General features: G+C 46.0%; 1 protein-coding gene across 9 annotated transcripts in view; it reads left to right on the plus strand.

The window, feature by feature from the left end:
- The window catches only part of MACF1 (microtubule actin crosslinking factor 1), a 292,674-nt gene that overhangs the window by 56,495 nt on the left and 213,464 nt on the right, over nt 1–22,715 (plus strand). For all 9 annotated transcript variants that reach the window (XM_073552024.1, XM_073552025.1, XM_073552030.1 and 6 more), the window contains 14 exons: nt 299–465; nt 546–658; nt 737–843; nt 927–1,046; nt 1,128–1,223; nt 2,793–2,920; nt 3,001–3,094; nt 3,551–3,705; nt 7,066–7,333; nt 18,832–18,960; nt 19,162–19,239; nt 19,321–19,482; nt 19,602–19,706; nt 19,834–19,929. In XM_073552024.1, the coding sequence (XP_073408125.1) occupies nt 299–465; nt 546–658; nt 737–843; nt 927–1,046; nt 1,128–1,223; nt 2,793–2,920; nt 3,001–3,094; nt 3,551–3,705; nt 7,066–7,333; nt 18,832–18,960; nt 19,162–19,239; nt 19,321–19,482; nt 19,602–19,706; nt 19,834–19,929 (1,818 nt within the window). The remainder of the gene's footprint in view (nt 1–298; nt 466–545; nt 659–736; nt 844–926; nt 1,047–1,127; nt 1,224–2,792; nt 2,921–3,000; nt 3,095–3,550; nt 3,706–7,065; nt 7,334–18,831; nt 18,961–19,161; nt 19,240–19,320; nt 19,483–19,601; nt 19,707–19,833; nt 19,930–22,715) is intronic.

A 22,715-nucleotide genomic window follows, 5' to 3' on the forward strand; every position in this document is an offset into this window, starting at 1 on the left:
GTGGGATTTCAGAATCTGATCTAATTTCTGTTGAGATGCTTATGTCTTGTATAGCATGTCGTGCCTTTTCTTTATAGTATAGGTGTCCTATAAAGTAAGTAGTGAAAGGTTTGGTATTGCTTTATCCAGATCAATTGCTGAATTGCAGATTAAAAAGGTAATTTTCAAGGCATTGCAATGATCAGTAAACCGTGCTCGTTGTTGATGTATTCAGAGCATACAGCTAGTGTGAAAGTCACACTTACCTTTTGATTAATGCCGCGTGATGCAAAGAGGTTTATGATCTTTCTTTCTACAGATCTCTGATATTTATGTCAGTGGAGAATCAGGAGATATGTCTGCCAAGGAGAAGCTGCTCCTATGGACGCAGAAGGTGACCGCAGGATATGTTGGGGTGAAGTGCACCAACTTTACGTCTTGTTGGAGTGACGGCAAGATGTTTAATGCCATTATTCACCGCTACAGGTTAGTGATTTGAGGGGACCATACTATGAAATGCTGTTTTGGAGAGATTGGACTGTACCCATTGCTTGTTTTATTTCCAGACCTGACCTAGTAGACATGCAGAAAGTGGAAATCCAGAGTAACCGGGAAAATCTAGAACAGGCATTTGAGATAGCGGAGAGTCTGGGTGTAACCAGATTATTAGATTCTGAAGGTTTGTACAACCAACTAATATGCTTTAGGATAATATTTATATGATCTCTGCGTCACATACCTATATGTTTAACCTCAGATGTGGATGTGGATTCTCCTGATGAAAAGTCTGTGATCACATATGTGTCTTCTATATATGATGCCTTCCCCAAAGTCCCAGAAGGAGGAGAAGGGATCAGTGCCACCGTAAGTGTTGCCCATGTTCGTCCCTTCCATGTTTGTGGGTTTTATACTCTATGGCTTACATCTTGTCCTGGTTCTTCCTGCAGGAAGTAGACTCCTGTTGGCTGGAGTACCAGGAAAGAGTAATGTCACTTACGCAGTGGATCCGTCAGCATGTACTTCTGATGTCTGACAAATCATTTCCTCAGAATCCTGTGGAGTTAAAGGTACAGTAATATTCTGCAGAAAATAGAGCACTTAGTAATGTGTCCACTAAGCATTATAACAATGTCTATTTTTACTTCTAGGCACTTTATAATCAGTATGTACATGTGAAAGAAACTGAAATTCCAGCAAAAGAACAGGAAAAAGCACAGATCCAAAAATTATATCAGCTGTTGCAGGTACAATTTGGTTCATTTTTAGGCTTTTAACATTATGGAAGATTTTCATCTTTTCTCTTGCATTTTTTTTCTTTTTTTAACTTCTCATGATCTTGGAACAATAGCTTCCCCTCTTTATTTTATTTTTCCACAACCAGCCTTTTTGAGGGCTACAAAAGAGTATATCTCTGCCTATCCACTGAATCTAACCATATATTGACGTATGCCTAGATCTGTCTCCCCTCCCTCACGACCTTCCATGTGTTGCTTTGTGTTATAAAAAGGAAGGATAAAGTCAGACTGTGGCGACATGTTCTTCATGATATCTGGGTTGTACGAGATCATGGGAAGACCTTGATATCTTTCCCTTTCAGAATCTTGTATTTGATTTTCTAAAACATGAAAAAAAATACTCTCTTTTTAAAGGGGTTATCTCAGGTTCTTGGGTAAAATGAAACTGTCAGCTTTGCAATTTACCTCTTATTAAAAATGTACAGCTTGTTGCCCATGTTGCTGTGTAGTGTACAGCTTGTTGCCCATGTTGTGTAGTGTACAGCTTGTTGCCCATGTTGTTGTGTAGTGTACAGCTTGTTGCCCATGTTGTTGTGTGGTGTACAGTTTGTTGCCCATGTTGTTGTGTGGTGTACAGCTTGTTGCCCATGTTGTTGTGTGGTGTACAGCTTGTTGCCCATGTTGTTGTGTGGTGTACAGCTTGTTGCCCATGTTGTTGTGTAGTGTACAGCTTGTTGCCCATGTTGTTGTGTAGTGTACAGCTTGTTGCCCATGTTGTTGTGTAGTGTACAGCTTGTTGCCCATGTTGTTGTGTAGTGTACAGCTTGTTGCCCATGTTGTTGTGTAGTGTACAGCTTGTTGCCCATGTTGTTGTTGTGTAGTGTACAGCTTGTTGCCCATGTTGTTGCTGTGTAGTGTACAGCTTGTTGCCCATGTTGTTGCTGTGTAGTGTACAGCTTGTTGCCCATGTTGTTGCTGTGTAGTGTACAGCTTGTTGCCCATGTTGTTGCTGTGTAGTGTACAGCTTGTTGCCCATGTTGTTGCTGTGTAGTGTACAGCTTGTTGCCCATGTTGTTGCTGTGTAGTGTACAGCTTGTTGCCCATGTTGTTGCTGTGTAGTGTACAGCTTGTTGCCCATGTTGTTGCTGTGTAGTGTACAGCTTGTTGCCCATGTTGTTGCTGTGTAGTGTACAGCTTGTTGCCCATGTTTGTTGACATTGGCCGATGAGCTAGGTAAAGATCTTCCGGCACTAGCAGGCTCTATGCTTTTGAGCCTGCCTGTGCCGCTGTGAAGCTAGCCGGATTAGTGGATCTTCAGTCCGCCTGCACTTTTCCCATGCTGACATATGCAAAGCTGATTTTACTATTAACATGGGAGAGGACTTACACTCGGACCAGAGGTGCGAGCAGGCCACTGGCCTGAATTGTCAGTGTTAATCAGGAGCACACAGCTTCCGGCAACTAGGAGGCTTGGAGGTAGGGGACTGATGCACTCCTGAAGATACAACATGGAAAAAACCTTTTAATGTTGAATTTATTTAGCATTATTTGATGACATATTTTTGTTTTCTATAAAAGACCTGGATTGAATTTGGTCGTATCAAACTTCCCACATCCTTTCATCCTAACGATGTGGAGGAACAGTGGGGGAAGCTTATACTGTCCATGATAGAGAGAGAGAAGGTTCTCCGACCAGCTGTGGAGAGGTATGTGCACCTATGCTCTTTCTGGATTTTTTTTCCTTCTGCTTATGACGTTACATTACCTTCATTTTCTTGCTTAATAGGCTTGAACTGCTGTTACAAATTGCAAACAGGATTCAGAATGGCTGTTTGAGCTGCGAAGAAAAGCTGACACTAGCGAGGAATACACTACAGTCTGTAAGTGGGGGCCGAAGCTGCACTAACTGTACACTGGCAGTATGTATGTATATATACAGTATGTGTGTGTGTGTGTATGTATACACACACACACACACACACACACACATATATACATACACATACACTCTGGCATTTACTGAATGCGTTCTTGTATCTAGAATGCTGTAGATAAGCCCCAAAAGGCAGTGGCCGCAGCTTATAGTGATAAAACGAGGTGACAGGTTTCCTTTAATAATTTCTACTGTCTAATCCTATTCCCCATCATGTTGTAATTTATCAGCTTTTGATGTCTGATTTAAGTGTTGTGCACACTGCTGCATAGTACCTCGATGGATGGGTATAGTTATAAGAACAAAATATATTTCATCTCCTTGCATAAGATATTGAAGACCTAGATTTTTGTCAGCAACAATCGTTGACATATTTTCATTGACTTTTCTGTGTGTCTATTAGGATGCCTCTAATGTCGAATGTGGGCAAAGCACTCAACAGGAAATCGAAGTGTTGCAATTCCTTCAGGAAAGTGAGAGTGTTCTCCGTCAACTTCAGGCAGACATTCAGATTCTGCGAGATGAAAAGTATTTCCAGGTGGATGAGCTTGCCTTCAGGTAAAGTAAAACTTTTAAATATATTTGCGTGTGTATACAGCGGCTTGTGAAAGTATTTACCCCCTTGGCATATTTCATTTTTTGCTACCTCACAACTTGGAATTTTGCTTTTTTTCTGAGAGTTTTTGACACCTCATGTAAAGAACATGCCTATAACTATGAAGCAAGCAAGAAATAGAACAAAATAACTGAAAACTTCTATGTGCATAACTATTCACCCCCCTAAAATCAGTACTTTGTGGAGTCTCCTTTTGCGGCAATTACAACTGAAAGTGGCTTTGAAGTAGTCTTTGACCTTTTCATATCTGGCCACTGGGATTTTGCCCATTCTGCAAGGCAAAACTGCTCCAGCTCCTTCAAGTTAGATGATTTCCTCTGGTGACCTCAATATCCAAGTCTGACCACAGATTCTCAATTGGATTAAGGTCTGGGCTTTGACTAGGCCACTCCAAAACATTTACACATGTCCCCTTAAAGGGGTATTCCTATCTCCAATATCTTAACCCAATATGTAGTAGGTGTAATAATAATATTAGAAAATAGCTCCAATTAGAAATCTAGTCTAGTACTTCAGATTTGCTATGTCGCTTACCTAATGTAGGTCATCGCAGTATCTTAGGAATAAGCGCTGTTTACCTAACTGACTGTCACTATATGAGTGGACGTACCCATAAGGATATCAAAGTTACTGCAATGCCCTACATGAGGTAAGTGACAGCGAACTTGAACTGTATTAAATTTCTAATTGGAGGTATTTGCTAATATTACATCTACATATTGGGATAGGATCTCGGAGACGGGAATACCCCTTTAAGCCACTCTAGTTTTGCTTTAGAAGAATGCCTGGAGTCATTGTTTTGTTGGAAGGTGAATCTCCGTTCCAGTCTCAAATCACTGACAGACTGAAATAGGTTTTGCTCAAGGATATCACTGTATTTCTCAGCATCCATCTTACCTTCTACTCGGACCATTTTCCCTGTCCCTGCAGCATAAAAAAGCATCCTTATAGCATGATACTGCCACCACCATGTTCCACTGTGGGGATAGTGTTCTTGGGTGTGATGAGCTGTGTTGGTTTGGTGTCAGACATAGCGTTTATCTTGGTGGCCAAAAAAGTTCAATTTTGGTCTCCTCTAACCACAACACCTTCCTTGATACATTTCGGGAGTCTCCCACATGTCTTTTATCAAACTCAAATGAACCTTACAACATTTTTAAGTAAAAGCTTATTTCTACCCACTCTTCCATATAGGCCACCTCTTTGGAGTATACGACTTATTGTGGTCGTGTGGACAGATACTCCAGTCTCTGGTTGGGAACTCTGCAGCTTCTTAACCCCTTTACCGCTAAGGGTGGTTTGCATGCTAATGACCAGGCCAATTTTTACAATTGTGACCACTGTCCCTTTATGAGGTAATAACTGTGGAATGCTTTCATGGATCCCGGTGATTCTGACATTTTCTCATGACATACTGTACTTCATGTTTGTGGTAAAAATTTCTTTGATATGACTTGCGTTTATTTGTGAAAAAAACAGAATTTTGTCAAATTTTGAAAATTTCACAATTTTCCAACTTTGAATTTTCATACCCTTAAATCAGAGATATGGCACACAAAATACTTAATAAGTAACATTTCCCACATGTTTACTTAACATCAGCACAATTTTGGAACCAAAATTTTTTATGTTAGGAAGTTATAAGGGTTAAAAGTTGACCAGCGATTTCTCATTTTTACAACAGCATTTTTTTTTTTTAGGGATCCCTTCACATTTGAAGTCACTTTGAGGGATATGATAGAAAATACCCAAAAATGACACCCTTCTAAAAAGTCCACCCTTCAAGGTGCTCAAAACCACATTCAAGAAGTTTATTAACCCTTCAGGTGCTTCACAGGAATTTTTTTAATGTTTATAAAAAAAAATGAACATTTAACTTTTTTCACTAAAAAATTACTTCAGATCCAATTTTTTTATTTTACCAACACCGTTCCGCGTGTGGTAAAATTGATGAAGCAGTTTTATTCTTCTGGTTATTAGTACGATGACAGCGATACCTCATTTTTATCTTTTTTTATGTTTTGGCGCCTTTATTCAATAAAAACAATTTTATATAAATTATTTTTGCATAGCTTTATTCTGCGAGCTATAACTTTTTTATTTTTTCGCTGATGACGCTGTGTGGCGGCTCGTTTTTTGCGGGACAAGATGACGTTTTCATCTGTACCATGTTTATATATGTCTTTTTGATTGTGTTATTGCACTTTTTGTTCGGCAGTATGATGACAAAGCATTGTTTTTTGCCTTTTTGTTTTTTTTTCTCAAGGGGTTCGCTAAAGGGGTTAACTAGTGGGACAGTTTTATGGGGCGGGTCATTACGGACTCGGCGATACTAAATATGTGTACTTTTGTTTATTTTTTTTTTATTTACAAAAAAAAGAATTTATTAGGCACTGAGAAAGCCACCTCCCTGCAGGACCTGGAAGGCCCCTGCGGCCATCTTGGGTCTGGGGGCCTGCAGGGAGGAGGCCCTTGGGAAAACACCATAACATCGCGTTGTTCCGTGGGTCTCAGGGAAGCACGCAGGGAGCCCCCTTCCTTCGTGATTTTTCCCTATGCCACTGGAACACTGCGATCACGTTTGATCGCAGTGTGCTGGGGGTTAATGTGCCGGAAACTGTCTGTGACCGCTCCTGGCACATAGTGCCAGGTGTCAGCTGTGATAATCAGCTGACACCCGGCCGCAATCAGCTGCGCTCCCCCCGTGAGCGCAGCTGATCGCAATGACGTACTACCCCGTCCACGGTCATACGGGCCTGGGTCACCTGGACAGGATAGTACATCACATGTCAGGAAGGGGTTAAGGGTTACCATTAGTCTTTGTGCTGCCTCTCTGATTAATGGCCTTCTTACCTGGGCTGTGTTGGGCGGCCCTCTCTTGGCACGTTGGTTGAGGTACCATATTCTTTCCATTTGATGATAATGGATTTGATGGTGATCCGGAACATCATCAGAGATTGGGATATTTTTTTAGAACCCAACCCTGACTTGTACTTGTGAACAACTTTGTCCCTGACTTGTTTGCCTATCTCATTGTGTTGTTTGGTTAGTGGTGCCTCTTGCTTAATGGTGTTGCAGCCTCTGTGGCCTTTCAGAAATGGTGGTATATACTGACAGATCATGTAACAATTACATTACACACAGGTGGACTTCTTTCACTAAGCATGTGACTTATGAAGAGAATTTCTTGCACCAGAAAATATGTAGCATGCTATATAGGAATCTGACAGTTTATATGTATGCAGGTGCTGTTATGTTAAATGCTTTTTTTTTTTTTTTTTTTTTTTTTTTTAACTGTTTAGAGTTCTACGGATTCAGGATGAGCTTCTAACGCTGAGACTGGAATATTCCAATTTGTACAGAAAAGGGAACTTCATCGGCACAGGCCTGCAAACCTCGGTGTCTCTTAACACATCTCCCCAACAAGGCTTTCACACATCAGCTACTTCTTCCACAACTTGGTTTCGGAAACCAATGAGTCGGGCAGAACTGCTTGCTTTATCCTCCTCAGAAGATGAAGGTAGCCTCAGATTTGTTTATGAGCTCCTTGCCTGGGTGGAAGAAATGCAGGTACTCATCATACAAACATTCATTCAAGTAAATGATGCTATATCATATAGGTATATGATTGATGTTTATTTAGCATTGCTTGATTAAAGGGGTTGTCCACTACTTTTTGACCAGCAACCATGTGTCTTCATTCACGGCTGCATACTAGCCTTTTCCTTATATACATACTTTCACTACCTGCTCTGCCACTATGCATGCATTGCCAGTTTGGGGCAGTTAAGACACATGGGTTCTAGTTCAAAAATAGTGGACAACCCATTTAATCTTGCCAAGCTAGTGTGTTCTTGGTGTTCTACTCCATTGCAAGAATACAACACCTTTCATAGAAAGCTATCCTCCCATCCAGGGCAATCTGAATGGACAACTCTATGAAGAATATAAGAAGATTTCTTAATTTATATGATTTGTCAAAATGTGGTGGTAAAATTTTGTATTAGCAACTTCTCCCTTGACTGGCAATATATGTGAGTCAATATTTTACACCAAAAAATGATGCACGACTTTCCTCTGTTATATTCTAGATTTCCTCTTAGCCATACACATTATTTGAGATAAACAGTTGGGGCTTGTGTTAAAATTACTGTATATACTCGTGTATAAGCCAACCCGCGTGTAAGCCGAACATTACCATTAGTAACACACTATGCAGTCATGAATTAAAATCCTGCAGGGCATGCAAGGTCCCCCTGCTCACGCCAGCACATGTTCATGCCCATATAAAGTTCGCCATTAACCATGTGGATAATCCAGAGGAGGCATGGGAGAAGGTCATGTGGTCAGATGAGACCAAAATAGAACTTTTCTCCTTCGTCTCATTGGGGGACACAGGTACTGTGGGTGTATGCTACTGCCACCTGGAGGCTGACACTAAGTGAACAAAAAAAGGTTAGCTCCTCCGCCGCATACACCCTCGCCCCGATTGCGGGCGTAAACCAGTTTTTTTGCTTAGTGTCCGTTGGAGGCACACACGTCTGGAGGTCTCCAGACTATTTTTTTTTTTTTTTTGACTATGCAGATGAGACAGGGGCGACGGATCCTATTGAAAGGGTCCGATCTCCCCAAAACATCAACGGGCGAGCAAGCGTTGAGTATCGTCTCCGCGTATCCTTTCCCGCACCGCGGGACATATTGGGACTTTTTCCCCAGACTTCTATTTTTCTTTTTTCTTTTATGAAGATAAGACAGGGGTAACGCATCCTATTGAAAGGATCCGATTTCCCCAAACCAACAACGGGCGAGCACGTGCGAGTGTCCCTCCACATATCCTCTCCCGCGACGTGGGACATAATGCCGGTCTTGGCCCTGTCCACCCCTAGGTATTGAAACCATGGGCTTGCACAGAGGCAAAAGACGAGTCTGTGCGGCCTCCACTGCTCCACCAACGCGAGACGGCGGTGCTGCATGACGGCGGACGGTCCCTGTCCTGGCCCCTGCAGGGGGGACGGAGCTAGGGTGCCTGCGCCGTCCAGAAAATTACCCCATCCCCTCTACCTCTTCCATAATAACAGGGTCTGTACCACAGGACTGGCGTATAGCAAATGTGGTGCCAATATTCAAAAAGGGGACAAAAACTGAACTTGGAAATTATAGGCCAGTAAGTTTAACCTCAACTGTGGGTAAAATCCTGGAGGGTTTTCTAAGAGATACTATACTGGAGTATCTGGAGAAGAATAACCTTATGACCCAATATCAACATGGGTTTACAAGAGACCGTTCCTGTCAGACTAATCTGATAAACTTTTATGAAGAGGTAAGTTCCGGACTGGACCAAGGGAATGCAGTGGACGTGGTGTACATGGACTTTTCAAAAGCTTTTGATACGGTGCCACACAAAAGGTTGATACATAAAATGAGAACAATGGGGATAGGGGAAAATATGTGTAGGTGGGTTAAGAGCTGGCTCAGGGATAGGAAACAAATGGTGGTTATTAATGGAGCACACTCGGACTGGGTCACGGTTAGCAGTGGGGTACCACAGGGGTCAGTTTTGGGCCCGCTTCTTTTTAACATATTTATTAATGACCTTGTAGGGGGCATAGAGAGTAGAATTTCAATATTTGCAGATGACACTAAACTCTGCAGGGTAATCAATACAGAGGAGGACAATTTTATATTACAGGAGGATTTATGTAAACTAGAAGCTTGGGCTGATAAATGGCAAATGAGCTTTAATGGGGATAAATGTAAGGTCATGCACTTGGGTAGAACGAACAAGTTGTATAATTATGTGCTTAATTGTAAAACACTGGGCAAAACAGTCACTGAAAAAGACCTGGGTGTATGGGTGGACGACAAACTCACATTTAGTGGCCAGAGTCAAGCAGCTGCTGCAAAGGCAAATATAATAATGGGATGCATTAAAAGAGGCATAGATGCTCATGAGGAGAACATAATTTTACCTCTATATAAGTCACTAGTGCGACCACACTTAGAATACTGTGTACAGTTCTGGTCTCCGGTGTATAAGAAAGACATAGCTGAACTGGAGCGGGTGCAGAGAAGAGCGACCAAGGTTATTAGGGAACTAGGGGGTCTGCAATACCAAGACAGGTTATTACACTTGGGGTTATTTAGTTTGGAGAATCGAAGGCTTAGGGGTGATCTTATTACAATGTATAAATATATGTGGGGACAATACAAAGACCTTTCTAATGATCTTTTTACTCTTAGACCTGTGACGGGGACAAGGGGGCATCCTCTACATCTGGAGGAAAGGTTTAAGCATACTCACAGACGCGGATTCTTTACTGTAAGAGCAGTGAGACTATGGAACTCTCTGCCATATGATGTTGTAATGAGTGATTCACTACTAAAATTTAAGAAGGGACTGGATGCCTTTCTTGAAAAGTATAATATTACAGGGTATATACACTAGTCTCCTTAATATTGCGTTGATCCAGGGAGCTAGTCTGATTGCCGTATGTGGAGTCGGGAAGGAATTTTTTTCCCCAATGTGAAGCTTACTGTTGCCACATGGGTTTTTTTTGCCTTCCTCTGGATCAACATGTTAGGGCAAGTTAGGATAGGATATGGGTTGAACTAGATGGACTTAAAGTCTCCCTTCAACCTTAATAACTATGTTACTATGTTACCTGGTGTGCTGGATCTGTAGCGGAGGTTATCGCAGGTATGGAGGACTGGGGAGGGAGAGCTCCATTGAGAAGGTCGGCAGAGAAGGGCCTGCAGCATTTTCCTCCCTCCTTCCTACCCCCCAGACGGGGGCCTTCAGCACGCATGGAGCGGCCCAGAGAAGGGCCGGCGGGATCGCCGTGGTTGTGGGGCCACCAGCGCGCGGGCAGACAGGTAGAAATTTAGGCCGCGGGTGGAAGTCCCGCCCCCGGCGTGATGTAATTTCCGGTGCCGCCCCCCGTGGAGGGCGGACACGAACAAATTGAGCCCCCGGTCTCATTACAGGGTAGGCCGCGACCGGGAGAGGAAGTCTCGGCCTACTCAAGGGAGAAAGGAGCGCAGAGGCAGCGGCAGGAGCACGTGGGGACACAGGATCAGGGTAAGGGCGACCCCGACCCTGGAGCTGCACTACGTGCGATAAAGGGGGGTTTGTTTCCTCCTCCTCCCTTCCCTCAACCCTCTTACTGGAGGCAGAGGGGGTTATTGAGCCTGGCAGCAATATGACCGGAAAAGGGAAATCTCACACGTTCCTTTATGCCGCATGCATTTCCTGTGGGGCTAGTTTTTCACGAGCTCAGAGTAAAAAAGTATGTGAAGCCTGTGACTCCGAACGCGCCCAGGGGCCCTCCCCTGCGTCGGAGCCCAGGGGCCCGGATCCCCCGGAATGGGCTTTATCGCTTTCACGGTCTATGGCATCGCTAACGAAGGCGATTGAGACCCTTCAAGCCCCAGATAGGAGCAGAGGTGGCGGCTCGCCGATCTGGGAGGGATCATCCACCTCACTAGAGCCTCCGGGATGCAGGGGCCGCACTCTCTCTAGGCAGGCGCATAGGAAAAGAACCCACACTGCGTCGCTGGGCCCGTCCGGTGCTTCGGCATCCGTGAGTACGGCGTCTCGTTCACCATCACCATTATCCGGGAGCGAGCAGGGTTCAGATAATGACGCAGATGAGGACCTGGATACTCCAGGGTGTCGGGAAACAGTTGACAGTCTCATCGAAGCTGTCAATCAGACTTTGGGTATCGAAGATGACGTCCCCCTAGCCTCAGGTCATAAGGTGTCCTTTAAGAGGGCCAAGCGACCGCATAGAGTTCGAGGACATAGTACAGCGTCACAGGGAACGACCGGACAGGCGTTTCTCGGGCCAGAAGACGCTGGAAGTAAGATATCCGTTTGCACCGGAGTTCTGTAAGAAATGGGCGGACTCTCCAGTCTTGGATCCCCCAGTGTAACGCTTGGCCTCGAAATCTTTATTATCGGTACCTAGTGTCTCTTCCATTAAAGACCCCACAGATCGGCTCATAGAAAGCTTGGCCCGCTCGGTATATGAAGCATCAGGATCGGTGCTCTCTCCCTCATTCGCAGAGACTTGGGTAGCCAAGGCCATAATGTCATGGTCTGAGTCATTAAATAAGCTCCTGCAGGATAGGGACCTGCCGGCGGAGGTGTCAGAGATAGCAAGTCAGATCGCAATGGCGGGTGACTACTTAATCAATGCCTCCTTAGATGCGGCTAATTGTGCGGCACTAGTGGCGGCAAATGCAATCGCCATTAGGAGGGCCCTATAGTTAAGAATGTGGCGGGCCAATTTGATTTCCCAAAAATCCTTGACTTCCCTGCCTTATCAGGGTAGCTGCCTATTCGGGGAAAAATTGGACCAACTCATATCTGATGCTACGGGAGGAAAAAGCAGTTTTCTCCCGCAGCAGAAAGTCAAACCGCCGTTTCGTCAGGTGCGGTTTCGGGCATTTCGCAACCCTGGGTGGATGGCAGTGGCCAGTTCCGCCGCTCCAGCTCGCTACAACCAAGACAAGGATCGACAGGTCGCATATAGAGCCAACCCGCTGGGCAGGATGCGGGCTCGCCAGCCCAGGTCAAAGGGAGCCAGGTCCCAAAAACCCTCAGCTAAATGACTCGGGGCGCCCGTTACCCGAAAATGACATGGTAGGTGGCCGTCTGCTCCGGTTCTGCCATGTCTGGGTCGCAGTAGCGCGCGACGCGTGGGTGACGGAATTAGTGTCGTCCGGGTACAAAATAGAATGTCAAATATCCTCCAATATGATTTTTTTCTGTCCCGGCTTCCCAAAGTGGAAGCCCGGGCGGAGGCATTGCGGGGAGGCATCGAGGTACTCCAGCTTAACGGGGTCATTGCTCCCGTACCAGAGGACGAGAGGACTCGGGGTTTTTACTCCAATCTGTTCGCTGTCCCCAAAAAGAACGGGACAGTCAGGACGGTACTGGACCTAAAGCTCCTGAACAGGGTCATCAGAATCAAACATTTTCGGATGGAATCTCTCCGTTCAGTTATTTCGGCCATGGAGCAAGGAGAATTCTTGGCCTCGATCGACGTCCTGGACGCCTACCTGCACGTCCCTATTTTTCCTCCACATCAGAGGTTCCTACGGTTTGCCATCGAGGGTCGGCATTTCCAATTTGTAGCACTACCCTTCGGGCTGGCCACCGCCCCCAGAGTGTTCACAAAGGTAATGGCAGTCGCCATGGCCATTCTACACTCTCGGGGTATAGTCGTCTTGCCATACTTAGACGACCTCTTGGTGAAAGGCCCTTCATTTCGAGCATGCGAAGAAAATGTCAGCATTACGCTGGATACCCTATCCCGCCTGGGATGGTTGGTCAACAGGAAGAAGTCATCCCTTGTCCCAGCCCAGAGGATTTCTTTCTTAGGGATGATTTTCAACACCTTCTGAGGGTTGGTAATTCTCCCTCAAGACAAGGCTCTAGCGCCCCGGCAAGGAGTCCGGAAGCTTTTGCAACCAGTCCCTCATACCATTCGGTTTGGGATGAGGGTGCTAGGGAAGATGGTGGCGGCAATGGAAGCGATTCTGTTTGCCCAATTTCATCTTCGTCCCCTACAGCACGCTCTCTTGACATCTTGGGACAAGAGCCCATTTACGCTCGATCATCGGTGCCGATTGTCCTTTCAAGTCAGACAGTCACTACGGTGGTGGATGCTGGATACCTCCCTTCTTCAAGGGAAACCCTTTCCCCCAGATCAATGGCGGGTGGTCACAACCGATGCGAGCCTCCTCGGTTGGGGAGCGGTTTTCCGCCATCACACGACTCGGGGACGATGGTTGCAACAGGAGGCACTCCTCCCGATCAACTTGTTGGAGATACGAGCGGTGCAGTTGGTTTTCCAGCACCTTCTAGCAGGACGTCCTGGCCGGATTCAATCGGACAACGCCATGGCGGTGGCTTATGTAAATCATCAAGGGGGCACGCGCAGCAAGGCAACCATGCGCGAAATGGAACACGTGCTTCACTGTGCCAAGGAGAACCGCTTGTAATTTCAGCAGTCCACATACCAGGCGTGGAAAACTGGGCGGCAGACTTCCTCAGCCGGCAGGAGGTCATGCCCGGGGAATGGGCCCTGCACCCCGAGGTCTTCCAGCAGATTTGCAAGCGGTGGGGAACACCGGATGTGGTTCTGATGGCCTCCAGGGTGAACACCAAGGTGCCCGTGTTTGTCGCTCGGTCTCGGGACCCGCGAGCGATCGCATTGGATGCGTTGGTTCTACCATGGAACCAGTTTCGCCTTCCATACTTGTTTCCCCCACTGCCGCTACTTCCGAGGGTCATCAGGAAAATCAAAACAGAGGGGGTTCCAGCAATTCTGCTGGCCCCAGACTGGCCCCGTCGGGCATGGTACGCGGATCTAATGCAGCTCCTCGCAGACGTTCCATGGCGTCTGCCAGAGCGTCCAGACTTACTGTCTCAGGGGCCGATCTGCCACCCGAACTTAGGGGCCCTGTGTTTGATGGCATGGCCGTTGAGTCTTGGATTCTGACCCAGGCGGGGTTTGGGCGTAAAGTAGTCGCGAGAATGGTTAGCGTCCGGAAGCCTACCTCGGCAACAATTTACCATCACACGTAGAAGGTCGTCTTTGGTTGGTGTTGAGATCGCGGGGTTGCTCCATTGGTTTTTTCTATTCCCAACATCTTGGCTTTTCTTCAGTCAGGCCTAGACTCAGGGTTGGCCCCGAGTTCCCTTAGGAGACAGATATCGGCCTTGTCTGTCCTCTTCCAGCGAAAAATCACTACTAATATGGAGGTGAGGACGTTCATCCAGGGGGTCTCACATTTGGTACCTCCCTATAGGGCGCTCCTAGATTCCTGGAACCTTAACCTGGTCTTGAGTGTCCTGCAGGAAGCTCCTTTTGAGCCATTACGGGAAATTTTGTCGTCCCTTTCCAGGAAGGTGGTATTCTTGGTAGCCATAACTTCCATGAGGCGAGTCTCAGAGTTGGCGGCCCTATCCTGTAGAGCACCGTTTCTCACCATCTACAAGGATAAGGCAGTTTTTCAACCCCCTCCCCCTTTCTGCAGAAGGTTGTGTCCTCTTTTCACATTAATGAGGACATTGTCCTGCCTTCATTTTGTCCAGCGCCAGTACATCAGGTGGAAAAAGCGCTTCACACATTAGACCTAGTGAGCACACTCAGAAGGTACGTGACGCGGACGGCACCCTTTCGCCAGACGGACACGCTGTTTGTGCTCCCCTAAGGGCACAGGAAGGGACTCGCAGCCTCAAAGTCGACCATAGCCAGATGGATCCGTCTAACTATTCAAGAGGCTTACCGCATTAGAGGCACGCCGGTTCCAGCAGGGATCAGAACGCACTCTACTCGGGCAGTGGGCGCCTCTTGGGCGCTTCGGCACCAGGCTTCGGCGGAGCAGGTATGCAAGGCAGCAACCTGGTCCAGCCTGCACACATTTTCTAAATATTACAATGTGCATACTCAGGCTTTGTCAGATGCAAGCCTGGGTAGAAGAATTCTCCAAGCAGCAGTGGCGCACCTTTAGACAGGAGGTGCATGTGGCTTGGATCGGTGAGTCAATCTCCCACCCAGGGACTGCTTTAGGACGTCCCACAGTACCTGTCCCCCCCAATGAGACGAAGGAGAAACATGGATTTTTGTGAGTACTCACTGTAAAATCCTTTTCTCCGAGACGCTCATTGGGGGACACAGCACCCACCCTATGAGCCAGTTGGCGCTTGTTTATTTAATATATTTCCTTTTTTGAGATTAGGGTGGCCCTTTACCAGACATATTGTATTCTGCATTAAGGCTGATTTATTTTGTGTTCTCCTACTGCTGTTGCACTAAACTGGTTTCCGGCCGCAATCGGGGCGAGGGTGTATGTGGCGGGGGAGGAGCTAACCTTTTTTTGTTCACTTAGTGTCATCCTCCAGGTGGCAGGTAGCATTCACCCACAGTACATGTGTCCCCCAATGAGCGTCTCGGAGAAAAGGATTTTACGGTAAGTACTCACAAAAATCCATGTTTTGATATCCACTCCACTCGCTGTGATTAGAGGAAGAAGGATGAGTAGAAGCCTAAGGCTATGTGCACACGTAGCGGAACTCTCGCGGAAGTTACCGCGAGATCTCCGTAATTCCATTCCGCGGGAAAATCGCATTTTAAATTCCCGCGGAAAAACTAGCGATTTGCAAGCGTAATTAGCTTGCAGAATGCTAGCGTTTCCCAAGCGATCTGGAGCATCGCTTGGAGAACTGATTGACAGGTTGGTCACACTCGTCAAACATAGTGTTTGACTAGTGTGACCAACTTTTTACTACTGAGGCTGCCTATGCAGCCTCAGTAGTAAAAGATAAAATGTAAAAAATAATAAATAAAAAATATTGTCATGTTCTCACCTTCTGGCATCCCATGGAGCCTTCCCGCCTCTCTCCACGCTCCCGGTCCCAGTAATCCTTTGCGCGAATGACCGCGAGACGTCGCGCTCCCGCGAGATCTCAATGTCATCGCGGTGATTCTCGCAAAGGATTACTGGGACCGGGAGCGTGGAGAGAGGCGGGAAGGCTGCGCGGGACGCCGGAAGGTGAGAATAACAATATTTTTTATTTTAATTCTATTTTTTACAGGGATATGGTACCTAGAGCCCGGAGGACAGTCTCCTCTCCTCCGGACCGTGGGTACCATCCGCAAATGTTCTGCTTACTTTTCGCATGGTGGGCACAGCCCTTTGGGAAGTAAGCGGAACAATTCAGTCCTATGGGTGCGGGATCGCCGCGATTCCGCTAAATTAATGAGCATGCTGCTTTTTTTTACCGCGAAGCGATTCCGCCGCAGGAAAAAATGCAGCATTAGCACAGGATTGCGGAATCCCATAGGATTGCATGGGATGCTTATTTTTCGCGTTAAAATCACGCGTTTAAAACCGCCGCGAAAACGTGAAAAAACCGCGACTCGTGAGCTCAGCCTAAGAACACCGTCCAGCCTTGAAGCATGGTGGGAAAAACGTCATACTTTGGGGGTGCTTTTCTGCAAAGGGGACATGACAATTGCAATGTATTGAAGGGAGGATGGATGGGGTCACCTATCGTGAGATTTTGGCAAACAAACACCTTTGTCCGTAAGAGCATTGAAGATGGGTCGTGGAAACACACAGGCAGGGCTTCTAAGGAGTGGCTCCGTAAGAAGCATTTCAAGTTCCTGGAGTGGCCTAGCCTGTCGCCAGACCTGAATACAATAGAAAATCTTTGGAGGGAGCTGAAACTCAATGTTGCCCAGCGGCAGCCCCAGAACCTGAAAGATCTAGAGAAGATCTGTATGGAGGAGTGGGCCAAAATCCCTTCTGCAGTGTGTGCAAACTTGGTCAAGAGCTACAGGAAACGTCTGACCTCTGTAATTGCAAACAAAGGTTTCTGTACAAAATATTAAGTTTTTTTTATTGTGTCAAATACTTATTTCATGCAATAAAATGCAAATTAATGATGTAATTTTCTAGATTCATTTTTAAGGTTCTGTCTCTCACAGTTGAAGTGTACCCACGTTAAAAATTACACACTTTTCGATTCCTTGTAGGTGGGAAAACTTGCAAAATTGGCAGTGTATCAAATACTCAGATTTGAGGATTTTGTGAGGATGCATGTATGGAATCATAGGAATATATGAACTCTGGACATCTTGAACTCTACTTTAGGAACTCTTAACTCTATGAATGCTATTTTTTATTTTTAAAGCATCTCCGACACTGCTTGGCTCAGACTTTAGTCCATAAACATGATTTTTTAATGCCTATTTTACAAATTATATCCCTTTAGCACACAATTGCATATAACTGTGAAGTGCTTAGTGGCATTTTCACAACCATTTTTTTTTTTATTTCAGTTTGATTTGTGTATGATCTTGTAAGAAGCTTATCTTGTTGTACAGGAAAGATGTCTAACTTTTGTACCGTTTTAGCCAGTAGATAGAAAAATATTCAGGATTGAGAGTCCTCAGTAGTTGATACCTTTTAATGGCTAACTGAAAAGATGGTAACACATTGCAAGCTTTCGAGACTACTCGATGATGAAGAGACCTGAGTAGTCTCGAAAGCTTGCAATGTGTTACCATCTTTTCAGTTAGCCATTAAAAGGTATCAACTACTGAGGACTCTCAATCCCGAATATTTTTCTATCTTGTTGTAAGAATCTAACTTTAATTTTTTAAACTAGTAGATCAATGTATATGGTATTAGTAAGTTGCAGCATGACATGCAGCAGTTCTCTGCTGTTCCCGAGTGAAGCATTATTCCACTTTCAACAGGGTTATAAAAAGATTAAAGGGCCACTAAACCCAAGCAGGAAGCTTCCATAAAACGGCAAAACGCCTCTGGAATTTATCTGAGCAAGAGATATATGGGTAGATTTTTTGGGGGCTTTCTTCTTATAGCTGAATGTTTCCGTAGTTTATATTGGCTACTTACATGATATTCTAGGTTGCTGCTTTAGGTAGATGCAGTGTTTTTCTTAGTGGCTCAATATACAATAGATAGATGTTGGCGGAACAATCATTCAGACAGTGGCTATCTTTCCTGACTCCCTCCATACACAGCTACTTCTTTGCTGCCCTCCTTGACACCAAGCCAGCCTCCAAAATCATTGTCTCACTCCAGATTCACCAACACCTGCCTGCTGCCATTCCAGAGCAAACTCCACACTCGTACTGAACCAGTCATGTAGCTGAATCCTGTTTAGGAGACAGTCCTGTCAACTGCTGGACTTTTATGGGTTCCCTGAATCTTTCGTCACAATAATTGAATTCTTTGACGTTCTTGGTGATCTGATAAATGGCTGACTTACATTTGCAAGTCATCTGATCAAGGATCATAACAATCTAGAGTTAATGCAAATTGGCATGATAAAAACTGAAGCATTAAACGTTGTGATAATCCAAATTTGTGTCAGTCTTAACCTTTGTCACGACTGTATGGGAACCATTCGTCTAATTGAAAAATGAAACAAAGGTTTTACCATGGAATGCTCTTATTACGATGAATATATAAAAGCAAAAGTTTCTAACATTTGTGTAAGGCCCTTTTAATTTTTTGTCCTTCAGTTAAAATTGGAACGTGCGGAATGGGGCAGTGATCTTCCAAGTGTGGAGAGCCAGCTAGAAAACCAACGCCAAGTACACACCAGTGTGGAGGAGTTGTCCTCCAGTTTGCGAGAAGCAAGGAGTTATGAGGTGGGTGTGTAGAAATGTATTCGTAGCCCACACATCTATGTAATAACTGGGAGTCAGGTCATTATTAATGCCTTTTTTAGATATTGGGTTATCTTTGCAATTACCACAGTTTCCACCTACGTGTAATCTTGTAAAACATACTCAGTATATTTTTCGGCCATGTTCTAGAAAGTAATGAAAATGTCAACCTTTTCATTTCAGGTTAAAATGTCTCCTAATTTCCGCAGCAGCTACAGAGAGACTTTAAACAAGCTTGAAGTACAGTACTGCAAGCTAAGGGTAAGGAGATTTATGGCATAAAATTATGAATGTATGTTTTTACAGCTTCTAAAGTGCCAATTTTACTGCTGTTCTCTGTAGGAAACCTCTAGCTCCCGTTTGCGCCACTTAGAGAGCCTACATAGTTTTGTGTCCCGAGCTACAGCACAGATCATCTGGTTGAATGAGAAGGAAGAGGATGAGCTCGCTTATGACTGGAGTGATGGAAATTCCAATATGGAGATGAAGAAGGATTACTTTTCTGTAAGCGTCGCATACTTAATGTAAAATGAATGCTTTGGGGATTGGTTCTAATTCATTACTATGCATTCCATATCATTATCACTACTTCATCAGATGCTTTTTCCACCTCTCTTCTTCAGGAACTTACAGTGGAGCTGGATCAGAAGCACGATGTCATTCAGTCTTTGCAAGAAACTGCTGAACTGCTGTCATTGGAAAATCATCCAGCAAAACAAACTGTAGAGGTGCGTAAGAAGTCTGATTGCCTTTACCTGTAGTATGGATAAATGTACTGTACATAGCCCCTAAGAGAGCCATTCTGCGAAGGGTCTAACTGTTTTGTTTCCTTGCATGTAATTATTTTTTATTTAGGCATACAGTGCTGCGGTTATCTCCCAGTGGCAATGGGTACAGCAGTTATGTCTCTGTGTAGAGCAGCATTTAAAAGAAAATTCTGCTTATTTTCAGGTAAGTTAATTGTCATTTGTATGAACATGAAATTTTAACCCTTCCACGACATGCGCCGTACTAGTACTGCACATGTAATGTCTCCCCCTGTGATGTGGGCTTCGGCGCTGAGCCCACATCTTTACCAGCGTTTCAGCTGTTTTGAACAGCTGACATGTCGGTTAACCTGTTAAATGACACTGTCAAACTCTAACAGCGACATTTTATGCGCGCTTTCAGCTGTGGCGCCGGAAATCCCGTCCATCGGTGACCCCTTCACGTGATCGCAGGTTACTGATGGATCGGCATGACAACCAGAGGTCTCCTGCAGACCTCTATGGTTGTCAATGCCAGATTGCTATGAGCGCCGCCCGGTGGGCGGCACTCATAGCAAGTCAGCAATTCTGGTACATATAGGCGATCTGATAATCACCTGTATGTAGCAGAGCCGATCAGGTTATGGCAGCTTCTTGTCTCCCATGGAAACTCTTGAAGCGTACCAAAAGAAAAGTTTTTTAAAATAATAAAAATTTTTTAAAAGTTTAAATCGCCCACCTTTCACCAGTTGTGGGATTGCACTTTTTTTTCAATTTCACCATACTTGGATTTTTTTCCCATTTTTGAGTACATGACATGGTAAAACCAATGGTGTCGTTCAAAAGTATAACTCGTCCCTCAAAAAACAAGCCCTCACACGGCCATATTGACGGAAAAAAAAAATTATGGCTCTGGGAAGAAGGGGAGCAAAAAACAAATGCAAAAACGAAAAAGGGCTCCATCACGAAGGGGTTAAAGGGTTGTGCCTATTGGCAATGGTTGCTGCAATTTTGATTAAAAACTGTTTACTCTGTCGCCTCATTGGGGGACACAGAACCATGGGTGTTATGCTGCTGTCCACTAGGAGGCGACACTATGCATAATCTGAAAAAAGATTAACTATGGCTCCTCCTCTGCAGTATACACCCCTGGACAGCATCAGCCTTCTTCAGTTTTTTCCTTTTTCGTCCGGAATACAGATGAAGAAAAGTGGGTCTCCAGCGAGACTCTCGGCATGACTCCTTCCTTGGCCCCCTTTTTTTTAGAGGTGCCCAGTTGAAGTGGAGACGGCTATTCCCCATGTCGCTCCTTCCCCAGTCCCTCGGGTACTGGTCCGAAGTTGAGACCCCCCTCCTTCCCCAACCCCTTTGGGGTCTGGGTTGAGGTCTAGGCGAGGATGAAGACCCCCTGACGGTGACAGACGCACCCTCCCTAATCCCCCTCGGGGCATTAGGTTGAGACACCTCAGGTAGGGTCGGTGAATAGGTAGCACTCTGCACCAGGGACCCCAGACCAGCTGTGGGATCCTGCTGGGGCCGGGGGAGGGTGCAGGCAGACATGGCGCAGCAGAGACAGGGCTTTCTGCGCCCCTGTCTCTGCAGCAGCAACGACTCCATAGCGCTTCAGAGGGACTCCCCCACACAGGAACCGCTACCCCTGCTGTCCCCACCGCTAGCCAGTCGCCCATTCCGGGGGGGTCTGGTGCAGATCCGACCCCCTCCCGAACTACTGCGCCGCCCTGAAGCCCTCTACTTGAGACCGCGGCTTCGGCCTAGCTGAAGCCGCCGCCTTTTCTCCGCCCCCCCGGATGACTAAGATGACGCTCTATAGTGTCATAGAAGGGGCGGATCGAGGCAGAAAAGGCGCGTTTCTACATAGCCCAGCACGCCCTTTTCAGCTCTCCGCCCCCTCCTTCCTCTCCTCAGCGTCCCGGTGGCCATTTTTTTGGCTGCAGAATACCTGACAATGGACGCCTCCAGCAAGAAGGAGAACCACAGCAGTCTCCGGGGGGCACAGAACTGTGATTTGTCGGCGCTGGACCTAGGGGCACGCTGGTGGGGTAAGATCACAGCTGGGTTCTCTTTACTCAGCTGTGAAATCATACTACCTATAAGGCTCTCTGTGGGTTCCCTCTGCATAGCCACCCCTGTAGGATCCCTGATAGCCAGCCTCTGTGCACTATGCCGGGCTCAAGAAAGAGAACCAGGCTGGAATGTTTCTATGCATTCTGCACAGCCTGCAAAACCACGCTCCCCAGTGGCAGCACGTATCCGCACTGCTGGGATTGCATCCAGAACTCTGGGAGTCCCTACCAACGCTTCAGTGTCGGATACCACACCGGAATGGGCTACTCAGATGTCGCAGTCTATGACACAGTCTATAGATAACCTAACCGCTACATTGCTGCAAGCTCTGCAGGGTCGTGTCCCGGCTATGAACGTTACCCAGCAAACGGACAGCTTGTCTCAGGAACATGCTGTTTCCGACACAGACCTAAGCGGACCCACAGGTCGCGATCACCTGAGTCGTCCTATAGCACACTGTCATTCCCCCCCCCCCCCAGGGAGAGACACCGTCATTCCAGGTCTCCTAGGCAGTCCCCTATCAGACACAGACAATGCAGTTCACCACAGAGATCCCCTACCACAGAAGACCTCCGCCCCAGATCGCCCACCAGGGAACACCTTAGCGATACACAGGATTCGGAAGGCATCTGTGACTCCGACTCAGACAACGAAACGGAGAGGTCCGTGGTACCTTGTCCCCCTAGCAATACAGCGCTAGTTGAGGACATAATCTCTGCCATCCATCGGGTGCTGGAAATTTCAGATACAGCCCCGGAAGCCCCAGAACATAAGATTTGCTTTGAAAGTGTTCTGAAACCGCCTAAGGTCTTCCTTAATCACCATGAGTTTCAAACGATACTTACTAAGCAGTTTTCGCAGCCTGAGAAAAAATTTGCCAATCGCAAATATTTCGACGCGAAGTAC

The sequence above is a fragment of the Dendrobates tinctorius genome, unplaced genomic scaffold (genome assembly GCF_039654945.1).
Source record: "Dendrobates tinctorius isolate UK_male_01 unplaced genomic scaffold, ASM3965494v1 ptg000183l, whole genome shotgun sequence".
NCBI classification, from domain to species: domain Eukaryota; kingdom Metazoa; phylum Chordata; class Amphibia; order Anura; family Dendrobatidae; genus Dendrobates; species Dendrobates tinctorius.